The sequence below is a fragment of the Onychostoma macrolepis genome, chromosome 22, assembly GCF_012432095.1.
Source record: "Onychostoma macrolepis isolate SWU-2019 chromosome 22, ASM1243209v1, whole genome shotgun sequence".
NCBI lineage: Eukaryota > Metazoa > Chordata > Actinopteri > Cypriniformes > Cyprinidae > Onychostoma > Onychostoma macrolepis.
In genome coordinates, this window is record NC_081176.1 from 4,342,194 (window position 1) to 4,361,875 (window position 19,682).

The 19,682-nt window shown below is 36.4% G+C and overlaps 1 protein-coding gene across 5 annotated transcripts in view; it reads left to right on the plus strand.

The window, feature by feature from the left end:
- Nucleotides 1-19,682, plus strand: part of LOC131531330 (uncharacterized) — a 76,126-nt gene that overhangs the window by 11,874 nt on the left and 44,570 nt on the right. For all 5 annotated transcript variants that reach the window (XM_058762002.1, XM_058762005.1, XM_058762006.1 and 2 more), the window contains exons 6-16: nucleotides 224-2,054; nucleotides 3,021-3,191; nucleotides 5,002-5,175; nucleotides 9,914-10,084; nucleotides 10,984-11,154; nucleotides 11,595-11,768; nucleotides 12,200-12,373; nucleotides 12,527-12,697; nucleotides 17,424-17,597; nucleotides 17,847-18,017; nucleotides 18,261-18,434. In XM_058762002.1, coding sequence (XP_058617985.1) covers nucleotides 224-2,054; nucleotides 3,021-3,191; nucleotides 5,002-5,175; nucleotides 9,914-10,084; nucleotides 10,984-11,154; nucleotides 11,595-11,768; nucleotides 12,200-12,373; nucleotides 12,527-12,697; nucleotides 17,424-17,597; nucleotides 17,847-18,017; nucleotides 18,261-18,434 — 3,556 coding nt within the window. The remainder of the gene's footprint in view (nucleotides 1-223; nucleotides 2,055-3,020; nucleotides 3,192-5,001; nucleotides 5,176-9,913; nucleotides 10,085-10,983; nucleotides 11,155-11,594; nucleotides 11,769-12,199; nucleotides 12,374-12,526; nucleotides 12,698-17,423; nucleotides 17,598-17,846; nucleotides 18,018-18,260; nucleotides 18,435-19,682) is intronic.

Consider the following 19,682-nt stretch of genomic DNA (forward strand, 5'->3'; position numbering starts at 1 on the left):
TAAAGCATTAGTAATTTTATGATTAAATTATCTTTTTTTTTTTATTATTTCATTCAACCCCCCACCCCCACCCCTCCCTGCGCTACCAAATCTGCTTCTTGTGCCACCATGTAGAACGTAGTGGCACTGCTGCCACTGCTCTCAAATTTTATTCTGGAACCCTGGTTATGAATGTATTAAAGAAAATGGACTGACACATTTTATTTTATTTCCCTGTGTTTAGATGATCTCATTTTCATTCATCAGCTAAAACATAGCCTAAAGATGAAGTATCAATGTGTATTTGAAGGAATGGCAAAGCAAGGTGACTCTACACTTCTGAATAACATCTACACAGATCTCTATATCACTCAGGGTAGTAGTGAACGTGTCAATACTGAACATGAGGTAAGACAGATTGAAGTTGCTTCCAGGCGTCATGACTCACAAGAAATACCAGTTGAATGCACAAAGATGTTTGAAGCACCAGAACAAGACAAGCAGATCAGAACTGTACTGACAAAAGGAGTTGCTGGCATTGGAAAATCAGTCTCTGTGCAGAAGTTTATTCTGGATTGGGCTGAAGGAAAAGAAAATCAGGATATCAGTTTTATGTTTCCTCTTCCATTCAGAGAGATGAACTTAAAGGAGGAAGAAAAACTAAGTTTAATGGACCTTATAACTCAGTTTTTCCCAAAGACAAAAGGACTGAACCTCACAAGAAGGAATCAGTTCAAAGTCATGTTTATCCTTGATGGACTGGATGAATGTCGTCTTCCTCTAAACTTTGAGGGTAATGAGATGTGGTCTGATGTATCTTCACAATCCTCTCTGGATGTTCTCCTGACGAACCTCATCAAGGGAAATCTGCTTCCTTCTGCTCTCATCTGGATCACCACCAGACCAGCAGCTGCCAGTAAGATTCCTCCCCACTGTATCGATCGGGTAACAGAGGTCAGAGGGTTCAATAATGCACAAAAAGAGAAGTACTTCAAAAAAAGATTCATGGACGAAAATCAGGCCAAAGAAATCATTGCTCATGTTAAAAAATCCAAGAGTCTATTTATCATGTGCCACATCCCAGTCTTCTGCTGGATTTCAGCCACTGTTCTCCAGAACATTTTAGAGGAGAAAAGAAATAATGATCTGAAAAACAATCAGGCTGATGACGCCTCCAAAACACTGCAGGAATCAAATACTAAAGACACTCCCAAGACTCTGACACAAATGTACACACACTTTCTCCGCTTTCAGATCCAGCAGATCCGCCGAAAGTATGGTGGAGAATACACACCAGATGTTTCCTGGGATAAAGATGTCATCCTTTCACTGGGGAAACTGGCATTTCATCAACTGGAAAGAAATATTCTGATCTTCTATGAATCAGACCTGGAAGCCTGTGGTATTGACGTCTATAAGGCATCAGTGTATTCAGGCATGTGTACCCAGATCTTTAAGGAGGAAACAGGGATCATTCTCGGTACCATGTATTGCTTTGTTCACTTGAGCATTCAAGAGTTTATTGCAGCCCTTTATGCACATCTGTTTCTAGACAAAAACAAGAGAAGTGTATTTGTTCAAGACTCTACAGAACAGGAAAACAACAATGAAGCCATGATTGATTTGCTCAAGTCTGCAGTGGACAAGGCACTTGAGAGTGACAGCGGACATCTGGACCTTTTCCTTCGCTTCCTTCTTGGTCTGTCACTCCAGTCCAATCGACAACTCTTACGAGGTCTGTTAACACAGCAAGACGACAATGACCAGAGCAAGAAGGAAATAGTTCAGTACATCAAGCAGAAATTAGAAGATAATCTGTCTCCAGAGAGATCCATCAATCTGTTCTACTGTCTGAATGAACTGAACGACCAAACTCTGGTTAAAGAGATTCAGAACCACCTTAGCAAAGGAAGTCTCTCATCTGGTGACCTTTCACCTGCCCAGTGGTCTGCTTTGGCTTTTGTGTTGTTGACATCAGAGGAGGAGCTAGAGGAGTTTGAGCTTCAGAAATTCAAGAAATCAGATGAGTGTCTCATTAGACTATCAGCAGTCATCAGAACCTCCAAAAGAGCTCTGTAAGTCATTTAATACCTTTGATCATGTTTTGGTTTAATTTAAAATGTGCAGTTATCTTTATTGCTCTATGGTGATTCTTTTAACACTTTACATACAGTATATGATTAATGCTATATTTTTCTTATATCCTTACATTTTCTTCTTTTTTATGATTACAGGAGAATTAAATTGTAAAGCTAATTATTTATTGCTTTTTATGAATAGTGTCCCTTTTATATTTATGTAGTATGTAGCAGTGTTAATTTTGACTGCAAATTTTGATTTAGTTTTAGTCAGTCTTTTGACTAAAATGCCATTTAGTTTGTCATATTTTAGTCTGAATTGTTTTAGTTTTAGTCTAAGACATCGTCAAAATAGTCCATCTGCCATCAGTGATTCAAACGTAACATTATGAAGCTGCGAGAATACTTTTTGTATGGAAAGAACACAAGAATAACAACTTTATGCAACAATTCGTCACCATAGCATCACCATAGCACCATTTTGGAGAATATCCGCTGGACGCAAACTGCGCACGCTTTTCTGTGTCACACAGTTACACTGTTTCAAATCAAAGCGTAAATAAACGTAGAAGATGTATCCGTGTGGCGTATCCATTATTTAATGTATACAACACATTGGTTCAGTTATTTTCACTAACTTTTACTATGTACTTCTCTTCAATTTCTGCTTTAAAGCGTATATGCTCTTACATAACCTAAAATGTTCAAATCATTAAAACCCCAGAATCTCCTGCTCAAGACACTCATCAAGCAGCTCATTGTTATTAAAGCTATTGATCTTAATAAACAATTTTTATTCAAACATGCTTCATTTTCTCTTGCAAATGTCATTGTTTTTAAAGAGGAATGTTAGTGTAGTTTACTGTTCATGTAAAATAATGGGAAAATATTTAATATTTTTATGTTGAAAATGTATTGTATACATTCCTCCTAATTCTGTGATGTGATTTGTTTCCCTTGCAGACTAAATGATTGTAAATTAACAGACAAAAGCTGTCCAACTCTTGCTAAACTTCTTGGATCAGATACCAATCTGAAAGAATTGAACATGAACAATAATAATCTGCAGAATGCAGGAGTGAAGAAAATCTGTACTGGACTGAAGAGGGTAAAGTGTAAATTGGAGATACTGAGGTAAGTTGTGGGGGAAGAGATGGTTTAGGTATTTTTACTCTTTAAAATGTATAACAATGTATTATTTGGTTATAACTAAATACACAAGATGAATGTCCTGTTTTACCATTTCCTTTGTTAAGAAATATGGGCAGCACTTTGAGCTGATTGCTTGTAGAGCAGGACTGCAACAACTCTCTATCTGAAGAATAGAGTGGGGGAACTATGACGTCACTTTGTAGGCGGATCGGCGGTTAGCATGAAACCGGTTCCTCGACAAAAAGCCAATGGGATTTTTCCATAGGCTTTTGGATTATCGCAAAAAATAAGCTCTGTGTTCAATCATAGTTCATGAAACTTACACGTTTTGTCCATCAAGATAATCTTGACAAGATAATATAACTTTGACGAATTTTGAAGCCTAAATAAAAGCGCCAGAACTGAAAAGCCACGCTACATGAACCTTTTCATATAAACTGGAATAAATACAAAACTAGAGACAAACTAAAACTGAAATGAGACATTAGTAATAAATAGTATAGTGAATAAATGAAATAATCTTAACTGAAGGACATATGAAAGCACGTATTTCTGTACATTTGGAAATAAGGTGCATTAAAAGTCAATAAATCCTTGATTAATATGAATATTTTAATTAAAAACGTGTCTCCACGTACTATTCAATAAAATTCTAGTGCATTAATCTATTAAATAACAGCAAAGAGTGAGCGAGTTTTTGGATATGGTAAGATTAAACTTATTTTAGTGAATAAACTACCACATTTCAGCATTTTGTTAGGGTGGATACACAAAATGTTATTTTATCCTTGCTTCTACAATCTCTTTCTAACAGCTTCATGTGGCCCGTAAACATTTCATTTTAACATGGCTTTAAGCACTATGCATCATTAAAGTTTCACTTTCACCACGTAAAGCCGGTAAATGTGGTGTTTACATGGAATAATCGTATGAGTTTACCTTATGGTATGAACCCAGAGTCTCTGTATCAGTAGGAAAGCGATAAACTCGAGCATCTTCCCTCCGAAGACTTGTCGCATTTCGGGGCAAAGCAAAAAACGAACAACAATATAGAATGCGGCAAACTATTCATTGGTTATTCTACAATTAATTGTATTACAAATTATACTACAACTGGAAAATACTGTAAATTGATAAACTGTTCGGTGTGATGACGTTTAATGTCTCAGACAGCGCCTGTAGTCCCATTTAGCAATTTGTTAGCAACCATCTTTTTTAAGCAACATAACAGTTTAAAAACAAAGCTCTGTGCTCACGGGTTGCTGCTCCTCAGTCACCTAGGGCTTCTTGGGCTCAGAATCAGCTCACTATAAAGAATCGGCACACTGCCACTGCTGCCAAAGATATATTTATTCAAATAAACACAACGTTTCGACAGAATCAACTCAGGCAAGAGCTGTCTGTCTCCTAGCAGATGAGTCACTTTTCTGGGGACAGTTGTCGACTTGGACAAAATGCGGTTGCAAGTTGGGGCTTTCTTTCCCCTTAAAGCTTTCCAGAGGCTCTTGGGCCTGATGGCAGCCATATCCCCTGTGATATTGTATCAATGGGCCTGCTTCACATGCAGCTCCAGCAGTATTGGCTAAAAGCCTGTGTCACGTCCTACACCTGACATTGTATAAACATTTCCATTGATGTCTAACAAAGTTCTCTGTGCTTTTTTTCCTCCATAATTATTTATCAATTTTTGCAACTTTCAATGTATCTGTAAAAAGAATGTAATCTAATGATCTTTTTGGATTATTCAGGTAATTTTTAGAATAACATTGATTATTTTTTGTTTCCGTCCTAGACTTTCAAACTGCAGTATCACAGAAGAAGGTTATAAAGCTCTGTCTTCAGCTCTGAGATCAAACCCTTCACACCTGATAGAGCTGGATCTCACAGGAAATGATCCTGGACAAGCCGGAGTGAAGCAGCTCACTGATGTACTACAGAATGGACACTGTAAATTAAAGATACTCAGGTGATAAATGTCTTCAAAAATATAAAATAAGCTACAACTGTTTGAAATTTGTACAACTGGATTGACAGGAGGAGAAATCTACTGCAATTTAATTTTGAGACAATATGTATAGAATTGCATTAACAATTCTTGAAAATAAACCTCCACTATGGCCCATAAAATTAATATATTAAATAAAATTAAATATTAAAATAATTTTTATTAGTGACATTGTCAATACCATATTAAATTTCTGCAACAGCCTATATGGTATGTAACATGCTGATAAACAAATTGTTATTATAAACTACTGTTCTTCATTTTTAATTACACATATAGTCTTACAGTGTATAATCTGTGTTCAAACTCTCAGATTCTCCAAATTATGGCGCTACAGTACTGCCCAAAAGGGTAATAATTGCTTTTAATGACCAAATAATTTAACCCTCAGGTTGTGTTCAGGTCATTTTAAACAGGAGAGAATTTTCTTTCTCCCCAAAATGTCACTTAATGTTATTGCATCGGACTAAGATTTACTGACTTTGTTCACAGGGGGCATAACTACTTCCACTGCAAAAAAAAAAAAAAAAAAAATTGTTAAACTTTTTTTTTATGTTATTCAACCTTGTTACGATCAGTCAGTTTCAAAAAATAAATACAAAACCAGTCCTAAGTGAAAAAAAAAAACAAGCTGACAAAAAATATTTATACCAATATAATATTTGACCGGGAATACCACAAGTATGATATTTTTGCAATTTTTTTTAAAGATTTTGTAAACAATAGAAGATTTTAAAAACAAATTTCTTGGTTAAACATTAGAGCATGCTAGTGTGATAAACAGTGATTTTTTTTCATGTTTTATTTAATATTGATACAATTATCCACAAATAACGCTTTTATCACTCAAAAACTGATGTACGCAAGTTCAGATTAATGAGGCCTACGATGAATCAGTCCCAAAAATAAACACAAAATCAGTCCTAATTGAAAGAAAACAAGCTGACAAAAAGACTGATACCAATATTAGGTGATTAATACTGCATAACAAGAGATTTATAAGCTATTTTTTGTGCCCCGGTAATTTTTGACCGGGAACACCACAAGTGTTATAGGGATTTGAACACAACCAATACAGTAAGCCATCACAATATGAGTACGATTTTATTTTGGGAATAGGGAAACACTAAACCTGGTTAAGGTATTTGACTGACAAAAGTATTTGGCAAAAAAGACAGTTCATGACTATATATACAGTATATATATATATATATACACAGTGGGGCAAAGAAGTATTTAGTCAGCCACCAATTGTGCAAGTTCTCCCACTTAAAAAGATGAGAGAGGCCTGTCATTTTCATCATAGGTATACCTCAACTATGAGAGACAAAATGAGAAAATCACATTGTAGGATTTTTAAAGAATTAATTGGTAAATTCCTCTATAAAATAAGTATTTGGTCACCTACAAACAAGCAAGATTTCTGGCTCTCACAGACCTGTAACTTCTTCTTTAAGAGGCCCCTCTGTCCTCCACTCATAACTGTATTAATGGCATCTGTTTGAACTCGTTATCAGTATAAAAGACACCTGTCCACAACCTCAAACAGTCCAACTCCAAACTCCACCATGGCCAAGACCAAAAAGCTGTCAAAGGACACCAGAAACAAAATTGTAGACCTGCACGAGGCTGGGATGGCTGAATCTGCAATAGGTAAGCAGCTTGGTGTGAAGAAATCAACTGTGGGAGCAATTATTAGAAAATGGAAGACATACAAGACCACTGATAATCTCCCTTGATCTGGGGCTCCATGCAAGATCTCACCCCGTGGGGTCAAAATGATCACAAGAACTGTGAGCAAAAATCCCAGAACCACACGGGGGGACCTAGTGAATGACCTGCAGAGAGCTGGGACCAAAGTAACAAAGGCTACCATCAGTAACACACTGCGCCGCCAGGGACTCAAATCCTGCAGTGCCAGACGTGTCCCCCTGCTTAAGCCAGTACATGTCCGGGCCCGTCTGAAGTTTGCTAGAGAGCATTTGGATGATCCAGAAGAGGATTGGGAGAATGTCATATGGTCAGATGAAACCAAAATAGAACTTTTTGGTAAAAACTCAAAGAATGCTGAGTTGCATCCAAAGAACACCATACCTACTGTGAAGCATGGGGGTGGAAACATCATGCTTTGGGGCTGTTTTTCTGCAAAGGGACCAGGACGACGTGTAAACGAAAGAATGAATGGGGCCATGTATCGTGAGATTTTGAGTGAAAACCTCCTTCCATCAGCAAGGGCATTGAAGATGAAACGTGGCTGGGTCTTTCAGCATGACAATGATCCCAAACACACTGCCCGGGCAACGAAGGAGTGGCTTCGTAAGAAGCATTTCAAGGTCCTGGAGTGGCCTAGCCAGTCTCCAGATCTCAACCCCATCGAAAATCTTTGGAGGGAGTTGAAAGTCTGTGTTGCCCAGCGACAGCCCCAAAACATTACTGCTCTAGAGGATATCTGCATGGAGGAATGGGCCAAAATACCAGCAACAGTGTGTGAAAACCTTGTGAAGACTTACAGAAAACGTTTGACCTCTGTCATTGCCAACAAAGGGTTTATAACAAAGTATTGAGATGAAATTTTGTTATTGACCAAATACTTATTTTCCACCATAATTTGCAAATAAATTCTTTAAAAATCCTACAATGTGATTTTTACCATAGTTCTACCATAGTTGAGGTATACCTATGATGCAAATTACAGGCCTCTCTCATCATTTTAAGTGGGAGAACTTGCACAATTGGTGGCTGACTAAATACTTTTTGCCCCACTGTATATATATATATATATATATATATATATATATATATATATATATATATATATATTCCAAAAGTATTGGAACAGTGAAGACAAAATTGTTCTGTTGGCTGTGGAGTCAAGACATTTGCAAATATGATGACAGAACTACAGAATGTCACATTTTATTATTAGACGTTTCAACACATACATGTTTTACCAAATTAAAAGAACAGCACTTTTAGAGTTCATCCCGCTCATTGATGTAAACATAGGTATTGGGACAGCTGAACATAAGGCAGATATAAAAGATTAAAAGCTATTGTTTAGTTTCAGATCCCTTGCGCACTATCACAGCAGTGAGTCTGTGACCCATAGACATCACCAGACTCTTGGTCTCATCCTTTAAAATACTTTTCCCAGCCTTTAATGCAGCCAATTCAAATTGTTGCTTGTTTTGGGGGAGTTTCTGCCTTTACTCTCCTCTTCAGCTGGTGAAATTCATGTTCAATCGGATTTAAATCTGGAGATTGACTTGGGCAATCTAAGACTTTCCATTTCTTTGCCCTTATAAATTCTTTGACTGACCTGGCAGGGTGTTTTGGGTCATTGTCCTGATGCAATATGAAGCACTTCCCAATGAATCTGGTGGCATTTTCTTGAATATTGGTAGGCAAGATGCTTTTGTACCCTTCCAAATTCATTCTGCTACTGTAATCATACATTAAGTCATCAGTAAAGTTGAGAGGGCCTGTTCCAGAGGCAGCCATGCATGCCCATACCATGATACCACCTCAACCATGCTTTACAGATGAGGCTGTATGCTTGGGATCATTTGTAGTTCCCTTATTTTTCTCCACCTTTTTGCTTTCCCATCACTTAGATAAAGGTTCATCTTTGTCTCATCGGTCCATAAACACAGTTCCAAAACTCTTCTGGCTCACCTTTGTGCTTTTTTTGCAAACTCTAATCTTGCCTTTATATTTTTGAAATTGGTCAGAGGTTTGTATCTTTCTGTGTAGCATCTGTAATTCTGTGTCAAAGTCTCCTGGGGACCTTAGATTGTCAGAGCATCACCCCAGCTTTCTGGAAGTTGTAGGTGATTTTTCATTTTCACAGCTTTTATGATTTGTCTGTCATCAACTACTGTTATTTTCTCAGCCGATCAGGTAGTTGTTGGTTGCTGGTGGTTTCCAAACTCTTGATTTCTCCATGACCATTGTTTTTGCTATAGCTCTAATTGACTTCCTCTTTTCTTTTAGCATCCAAATTGCTTGCTTTTCTCTCAGAGTCAGCTCCCTCATCTTCATCCTGGTTTGTGTGTGCCATCATCGAATGCAAGATTCAGAATGCAGAAGTAATGGATATAACTGATATGACATATTCCCTGCTTTTAATATCTGAAGAATTAATGCATCAGCACACAGCTGATCACTTAGAAAGACCTGAGAGGCAACTGTTCCAATACTTATGCTCACATCAGATAGGGGGATGAAACTCTAAAAGTGCTGAACTTCTTAGGTGGTAAAACATGTATGTGTTGAATCACCCAATAATAAAATGTGACATTCTGTAGTTTTGTCTCATATTCATATTTTAATCATATTTGTAAATGTCTTGACTCCACAGCCAACAGAGCAATTTTGTCTTTACTGTTCCAATATTTTGGAGGGCACTGTATATATGTGTGTATATATATATATATATATATATATATATATATATATATATATATATATATATATATATATATATATATATATATATATATATATATATATATATACACATACTATATATGTAAATGAAATTAGCGGCATATCACATTACAATGTAATTTGCACAATTTACATAAAATGTAAATATATTTACTGTTTATCTAAAGGATGGTAAACATATTTAATGTTTGTATTCAGTGAATGTATTATATGAATTTAGTTTTATGATGTAATTTATTTTCCCTTGTAGGCTAAATGATTGTAACTTAACAGACACAAGCTGTTCAGCTCTGGCTACACTTCTTGAATCAGAAACCAATCTGAAAGAGCTGAACATTAACAATAATAATCTGCAGGATTCAGGGGTGACTCTTCTCTGTACTGGACTGAAGAATATGAAGTGCAGATTGGAGATACTGAGGTAAGTTGTGTGACAACAGACATTGATCTCAACCAAAACTGAAGGTCTGAAATGTTTTAAATATTCCATAAAATCTGCTGTAGGTATAAAAAATGTTACTCTTTGAATATAATAGTACAGTAAAGGACTAATACGGAATTAAAATAGCTGATTAACTAGTGTAGTGTTCCATTTGTTATTTTTGCTCTTGACCTTCAAACTGCTGAAGAAAGGTTTAAAACTTTAGCTTGAAAATAACTGAAAAATAATATTATGATCAAATTAATTTAGAATCATCTGCAATTAGAGTCATATGCAATTAAGATTTAAATTACAAGTGCGATGAGTTTGCTTTCTTCTTTTTTGAGAAGATCGATAATATTAGAAAGGCAATCAGCACATCCTCAAGTTGTGCAGAGATCAAACAGATCCGACCAAAATTTCAGAAAGCAGTTGGGTCGTTATTCAGTTAGTCAGTTAAAAATACTAAGGGTTCACTCAAATGTTCCAAAACAGTAGACACATTTAAATATAGACTCAAAACACAGTATGTTTAGCTGTGCATTTACTGAATGAGCACTATGCTACATCTGAATGATTGCACTGTATTTCATGTATCCTTATTTTTTATTCTTAAATGTTTTAATTCATTTGAAATAATTTTTAAAAATCATTGTAAAAGGTTTATTCTCTGCTTTTACTGTTGTGATTATTTTTATGATTATTTTAATTCATTTTTGTGTAAAGCACTTTGATTTACCATTGTGTATGAAATGTTCTATATAAATAAACTTGCCTTGCTTATTTTTATTTTTTATTTTTATTTATTTTTGGTGCTGCTTCGCTTAGAATCTCTACTGCTTGCAGCTGTAATGGTTCAGTTGTGTATCTTCTTCAGTATGGATGTTTATTATTTCCAGGCTCAGTAAGTGTGATCTAACAGAGAAAAGCTGTTCAGATCTTGCTTCAGTTCTCAGTTCAGACTCCAGCAGTTTGAAGGATCTTGACCTGAGCAACAACAATCTGCATGATTCGGGAGTGAAGCTGCTATCTGATGGACTGAAAGAGAACTGTAAACTAGAGAAACTCAGGTGAGTTTATGTCTAACAAATGAATGGTCTCTGGGCCTTTGCTTGCCTCCATATTCAGTCATCAATTTTATTTTTTAAAACTGTTTAAATTCATGTGCTCAAGGAACACAATTAATGAACTGTTTATTTTTTTTAATGGTTAATCTTGTACAGGTCTTTTCTTGAAGAACAGATTATACATTTGAATGTTACATTTTCAATCTTGTTCTAGACTCTCTAACTGTAGTGTAACAGAAGAAGGTTATGAAGCTCTGGCTTCTGCTAGATTAATGGTCTATTGGCCTTTGATTGTATTCAGTCATCAGTTTTTCTTTGAAAATTCATTTGTAGATTGAGGAGAGTTCACAAGCGGCTTGCTTTTTATGGATGTGTGTCTTTTAGGACACTGTGTAGAATAATTGATTCATCAACTGAATGTTTCATTTTTATTTATTTTCTAGATTTTCAAACTGCAGTATCACTGAAGAAGGTTATAAAGCTCTGGCTTCAGCTCTGAGATCAAACCCTTCACACCTGATAGAGCTGGATCTCACAGGAAATGATCCGGGACAAGCCGGAGTGAAGCAGCTCACTGATATACTACAGAATGGACAGTGTAAATCAAAGACCATCAGGTGATAAAATCAAATTGAAATACACTCAAATTTTAAAATAAGCAGCAGATGTGATATCAGCTGAATAAAAAACTAGGCAGATGTGGTCAGATGGACCAATGTACAATTTTAATTTCAAGAAGAGAAATTTACTGCAATTCAAAATCACTGTCACACACAACAATTTTGTTTGTCCAACACCCAGGCTTTCATAGAAAACACATATAATTACATTCTAAATTGTAAATATTTTTATTGAATTGCTCTTAGAACAATGAAACTCCAAAATGTCATGCTCTCAACACTGAATTTAGCATATTAGAACTACTAAAATTTCAAGAAGCTTTTGTACTTTGCATTTTGTTAATTGAAACCAAAGCCATTAGTCTTAACTGCAAAAAGGGAAATAATATAAGACTGACTAATCTACAATTCTTATCATCTTCCTATAGGTTTCTGAAATGTCCTGGTGCACAGGAAGTGTGTGAGTATCTCACTGAAGTTCTGGGTACAAGTCCATTATTACTGAAAGAACTGGATTTGAGTGGAGATATTTTAGGAACCCTGGATGGGGGGAAGCTCTCTGCTCTTTTGATGGACTCTCATTGCAAGGTGGAGAAAATTAAGTGAGTGAACATGATTTTATGTATTATAATTTTTATTTTATTATTATGAAAGTCCTTTAGTCATGCGTGAGCAAATATGAAGACCTGTTGATCTGATGTGTGTTGAATATGTGTTGAATAATAAATAATGCTGTTTTTTGTGTGTGTGTTCAGACTGAATAATTGTGAGCAGACAGCGAAAAGCTGTTCAGTTCTAGCTACTGTTCTCTCCTCCAAAACCATCCTGAAAGAGATGAACCTGAACAACAGCCATCTGCTGGACTCAGGAGTCAAAGAGATCTGTGAAGGACTGAAGAATCCTGTGTGTGAGCTGAAGATACTCAAGTGAGTACATTTGACCATTGAATTCAAATTTATTTGTATAGCTCTTTTCACTATCTAATCTGTTTGTCCTGTTGTGGTAAATAGAGCAACTGTGTGCAAGAATGGAACTTCCGTTTACTGTCAGAACTCCAGTTTAAACAGTGCATCCAGTATAGAGAGAATCACTGATTATAATTTGTTCTATGTGCCTTTAACACAATGTGCTATACTGTTTGCCTCTAGTGTAGACAGAGTTTAACAGCCATTTGCTAGCATGAGAATAGCTGATTAACTAGTGTAGTGTTACATTTGTTATTTTTGCTCTTGACCTTCAAACTGCTGAAGAAGGGTTTAAAACATTGGCTTGAAAATAACTGAAAAATAATATTATGATCAGATTAATTTAGAATCATCTGCAATTAGAGTCATATGCAATAAAGATTTAAATTGCAAGTGCAATGAGTTTGGGTTCTTCTTTTTTGAGAAGATCGATAATATTAGAAATGCGATCAGCACATCCTCAAGTTGTGCAGAGATGAAACACATCCAACCAAAATTTCAGAAAGCAGTTGGGTCATTAGTCAGTTAGTCATTAGTCAGTCAGTTAAAAATACTAAAAGTTTACTCAGATGTGCCCCTTGTGGGTACATCAATTGCCTCCTCCTCTGTAGGAAATGACCTTAAAGGGATAGTTCACCCAAAAATGAAAATTTGATGTTTATCTGCTTACCCCCAGGGCATCCAAGATGTAGGTAACTTTGTTTCTTCAGTAGAACACAAACGAAGATTTTTAACTCAAACTGTTGCAGTCTCGTCAGTCATATAATGCCCATCAATGGGCACACAATCTTTGGGAGAAAAAAAAAACATGCACACACAAATCCAAATTAAACCTTGCGGCTCGTGACGATACATTGATGTGCTAAGACACGAAACGATCGGTTTGTGCGAGAAACTGAACAGTATTTATATCATTTTTTATCAGCACTCTTGGCCATTCTTTAAAGGAGGTGCTGGCTCTGCGTGGTAGTTGTCGAGTATTCTCTAGATGAATTCTGTGAAGTCATTTCTCATCTTTAGGCGTTTATCAAGGTTGAGATGGACAGACATGAAACATTTTACAGCATACTCTCTGTTGTTAGGCAAACATCTCCTTGGCTTACAAAATGGAAGTGGTGTTACTTGAGTCCTTGAAGAATTTATTTTCCTGGATGTCCAGGAATAATTTGTCCTCAACCGAAGGTGCAGATTTATTGTCATCTTTGATCTGCTGAAAGACTGAGTAAAGTCTGCAGCTTGATAGGCCTGATGGGTTTTTGAACTGGGTTTTCTCAATAAACATCTCCTTCAGTACAATGTGACTATTGCATGGACTAAAGTAGATTGGTCTGCTATTCTATAAGGTTTGATGCAGTTCACCGGAAAAGGCTTGTGACCCTTGCCTTGGCACACTTTTTGCACAATGATCCAGCCAAGTTCCAATTTTTGGGCATATGCTGCATCACAAGGACCGCTAAGTTGTCTGTGGACTTAATGCGTACCTTTATTGTGTCTCTTCTTAGTAGGAGCGGTAATTTCAGCATTGAGATTTATGGGTGGTATCTTGTCTGCTATTGCTTTTAAATGGCTATGAAGCAGGGTGGCAAGAGTGGTTGGTATTTAGTATCTGTTATCTGGCGTAATATTGCATTCATTAAGAGTAGGAACTGGAAAATTAATCCCATTGTCACCAGCGCGTTTTTTTTAATGTGTGTAATGCACACGTTCCTTGCACACTGAACATGTCAAAAAATTCTGATCTAGTCAGAGATCTGTCTATTATGGCATAAAACTGCTTGCTTTGGTCAGGGCTTTTAGCAGAATAAACATTCAAAAAGTATATTTTAGAGCATGACTTCTCATTAAACTCTTTGTCACAAACCTTGGTGCATTTTGAGGACACATCTCCACCACAGGACTCTTCTTCCTCCCTGCCATGCTGTAATGGAGGTGTAGAATCAGAACGCTATGGTGCTGGGCCTGGGTGGATAGCAGCCTGGTGTTTGTCACTCTTACATTCGGAGCATTTAATTGACACATCACAATTCTTAGTGATGTGTTTGTTCGATGAGCAGCATCTAAAACAAATGGACAGCTGCTTTAAAATCCTTTTTCATTCCTCCAGTGGCTTTTCTCAGAAGCCTCTGCATTTCTTGAGAGGATTTACGATGTATTGGACATTCTTTATCAATCTCATTGGTTCCTTTCTGAAGACTCTTGACATGTGAAAGCTAAGTGGACATCCATTTTATTAACTGAGTCAGGTTTATATGAACATGGATGTTGCTTTCACTATACCTGTCCTTTCCTCCAGGGGCTATGCATAGCAAAAAAAATGTGAAGTTCAGATCATTGTGTGCTCTTGCTTCTGCACACACAACCTCAACAAAGGAGGAGAACGGTGGAAAAGGAACCCCAGAAGTGTACATGTAATGTGAACCCTGTATCATCCACTTTTCTTGTGGTCCAGCAGGCAACTATTGCACAATTGGATTAACATCTCTGGTTGTATCTAGATAAGTGAGCCCAGGTAGATCACCCCCACTCTTAACTGCTTCTATCTCTAAAAGCAAGTCTCCTAGTTCTCGGAGCTTATGATGGTCTTTAACTGATATATTTGGAAAAGTCTCTATTTTCATGAAGAGAGCCTTTTTAGTAGCTTCTGGATATCCATAGGTCATATCTGGCCTCTCCCAGATCAGTTCAAGGCCAGCAGGTAAATTCCTTACATTTACAGATTCTAAAGATTCTTAGAATGGCGTGAGAAACCATGTGAAGACTGGGGAAAAGGATTACACTGATTTCTTTCTCGCCTTTCTCGCTGCCACTGTCTTGACTAATATTTCAAGAGGACAGTACATGATACACCAGTGGAGAAGGCTTTTTCCCTTTATCATCCTCTAGATTTTGGGATAATTTAGGCTTTGCATTCTCTTTAGTTGGTACCAGGGCTGGAAATGGTCGTGTCAAAAAAAAAAAAAAAACATTTTTACCTTGTCAAAAACAGCTCTGTACACCAGTAGCCCCTCACTGCAGAACAAAAGATCCAGGGGGCGGGGTTGGATCCACATCCAGAGGGTGGAGATTGGTAGATTTAGGGGTGGGGATGGGTGGGTTTAGGGATCAGGGGGTGGAGACAGGTAGGTTTAGGTAAATGTAAGGTGGGAGGAGTTGGATCTAGATCCAACCACACTCCCTGGATCTTGTGTTCTGCAGTGAGGACCATCTCCTGTACACAGCAACCTGTTTCGGTGCATGTCTCTTTAAATGCTAATGAGCTCTGCTCACCCCGCCCCTCTATTCTGTAGAAGAGGAAAGGTGATTTGCAAATAATCATAAGAAATATAAAGTTTGGGACTTACTTGCAGCTGGATCATGAACAGTGGGTACTGTTCCATCCTCGAGTTTTAACTTTTTAGCAAAATCTGCCTTAAATTTTTCCTTGTTCAGAAAGCAGTCTGGAGTAAAATGATTTGTGCAAACAAATGCATTTAGCTAGATCGGGAGGCGCATTCCCTTCAAAAACAAAAGTAATGCTCTTCAGCGCGGAGTAAATGACGACTGCTACTCTATGGTCATTATTACCAAGGTTATATCCAACCAAGGTTATTTTCGTAAATGAAAACTAATACTAAGATGAAAACGATTGATGAAAAAAAAAAAATTGTAAACTGAAATAAAATACAAACGTCAAAATATTTGAAAAACGAAACGAAACTAACAGCAGTTATTGAAAAACTAACTGAAATAAAATAATAATTAACAAAAATAAATAATCCTTTTCGTAATTATTACGTTCTCTCCCCGTGGTGGAAAAATATATGAGCTATGTGACAGTTTTGGGAAAGACCTATAAATGGCGCATCACGCACATGGCGCAATCTGACGGAGAGACACAAAGCAGTTTAAAGCAGAGTCCTGCACGGGTCCTGTTTGGTAAGCATGCACCAGCAGTACTTAACAGAACACCCGATCCGTTATCCAACAGCAGCATTTATGCAATTTAATTCTGTACCAGACCAGAACCGTTTGACATAAAGACCACGAGTCCTGACCCGAATCGCACCTGCATTAATCTACAACATCAGGTGGGCAAAATTATTTTCTCATGTAACACAAGCAATCAAACCAACATTAGGCATTCTAAGTTGGTGCTTTGAAGAAAAACAGACACGCAGAGCAACATGATAATTAACAGAAAAAAAGATGAGAACGTGCATCCTTTCTGTAAACAATACAAAACTTTGGCCTAGCATCTTGTGATCACAAAATTAAAACTAAACTAAAACTAACAAAAATATTAATGAAACTAATAAAAAATAAACTGACTTATATAGCAAATTTGAAAACGATATTAAAATAAAACAAATTTCAAATTTCAAAACTATAATAACCTTGCATCCAACAACAAAACACCTCAGTCATTCTTGTCTACACCAGCTCCGGCATCAAATCAATGGCAGACTGTTTACAGCTCTCTCAGGGCAGGTCAATGCTATAACTGCAGTGCCCATCAACAGTAGTGGGAGGGGCCTGTGGAAAGCGGCAGATTATGAATTGTGTGGATTTAAAAAAGCACTGGGTGGATTTTTATCATAATATGGTGGTTGTGTACACACACTGCCAAGACACATTTAAATCCTATGTCCCCTTTAAGGATTAATCTTTTACAGGTATTTTCTTGAATACATGTTCATTCCTGTTCTAGACTCTCTAACTGTAGCGTAACAGAAGAAGGCTATAAAGCTCTGGCTTCAGCTCTGAGATCAAACCCTTCACACCTGATAGAGCTGGATCTCACAGGAAATGATCCGGGACAATCAGGAGTGAAGGAGCTCAATGATTTACTACAGGATCCAAACTATCAACTGAAGACACTGAGGTGAGACATGATGAAATAATACGAAATAAATTATATGAAGGTGAATAATTTATAGAATATTATTTCAGTAAAACAACAAGCTGCACAATGTGTTGTAGCATCACAGCTAAAAAAAAATAAAAATAAAAATGGTTTTCATCTGCACCAACTGCTGTTTGTTTTTTTTCTTTTTTTCTTTTTGGTTTTTTTTCATTACACAAGATTTATTTGAGAACTGAGTTGAATCCTGCATCATCTTCTCTTCTGCAGGTTTTTGGGTCCAGATGCAGATGAAGCCTGTCAGTATGTGAAAGGAATTGTGGGTAAAAACCCGTTACTCCTGAGAGAGCTGAAACTGCTGAAAAATAAACTAGGAGACAAACGAGTGAATCAGATCGCTGCTCTACTGCAGGATAAACACTGTAAACTTAACACATTGACGTGAGTATTTCACAACATTTTAATATTTATACTCTGTATTGAAGTATCTTTAGTATATACCATTTCTTTTATATTGTACATTAAATAAGTGATTACATGAACATTTTACATTTATTAATTTAGTGGACACTTTTATCCAGAGCAACTTACAAATGATAATAATACAAGCAGAAGCAACTAAGACTGTTGTTGTTCATTAAAGAAGGCTTTCAGATTTATACAAACAGTTTTCTTTCTCTACAGGCTGAATAATAACAGGATCACGGCAGAGGGTTTTGCTGCTCTGACTTCAGCATTTAACTCAAATCCTTCAAACCTGATAGAGCTGGATCTGAGTGGGAATAAACTAGGAAACTCAGGAATACAGAAGATCTGTCCTCTGTTGAAAAATCCTCAGTGCAGATTGAAGACACTGAAGTGCGTGTCTTTATTTATCTACATTTCTACATATATTTGTAAATGTCAGTTTGATTAGATTGACTGTCACGACAGACTTTTTGTTTGACTACTTACCCTACGTACCCTTAAATAATCTATGAAAAATAAAAATTCAAATTAAGCAGATGTTATCATTAAGGCATTTGTTGCATATATAGGATCCATTTTATATTAAGTGTACTACTATATACTTACATTTAAATTAATAATTTGATATTGTGTACATATGCACTTGTTGTGTACAAATACCTGTAATTACATCTGTAATTAATTTCTGTAGTTACAGCTATAATTACACTGTTGACCCAGCCTTTAACCCTTAAACCTGACCATACCACCAAACCTGCCCCTAACCTTACCTGTATCCCACCTCAACAGCAGCAAAAGTGTTTTCGGTAACACTTTATTTTAAGGTGTCACAATACAGAGTAATTACCTATTTAAGTACTTAGTAGTAGCCGTTGTACTTACATGAAATAAAATGTATTTACCATTTAACTAAGTTATGGACTAGCCTGTACTTACAGTTTGTAACTATGTACGTGTAATAAGCAGCTACTGTTACACATATGTAACAGACTAAGTCTGTTATACAGTCACTTATGTAACCAAAAGATTGTTACATATGTGTTGCAGACTTTATACAACGTAATTATAAATGTAAGTACACAGACATAAGCTACTTAAAATAAAGTGTATCAAGATTGTACTTAAGTGTACATCATGTGTACCTATACTGTACACCATATCCAGCTGCACCTTAGTTTGATTTAACCCACCAGTACACAGCTTAAATACATGTAATACCTTTCTAATTACATTAAAATGACAGAATTTTACACAGGCATAAGCTACTTAAAATAAAGTTTATTGAGATTGTACTTAAGTGTACAAGTAGCTGTGTAACAGACTCTGTCTGTTACATATGTGTAACAGTAGCTGCCTATTACATCTACATAATTACAAACTGTAAGTACAGGCTGTTCCATAACTTAGTTACATGGTAAGTACATTTTGTTTCATGTAAGTACAATGGCTACTACTACTAAGTACTTAATTAGGTAATTACTCTGTATTATGACACCTTAAAATGAAATGTTACCGTGTTTTCCAATTCAGAATGGACACAATAGGTACACTATACTAAACATTTTATTAAGTATATATTTAGAGACACTTACTATATAATAATAGTTGCTTATCTGTGGGATGAGATTTTTGTCAATA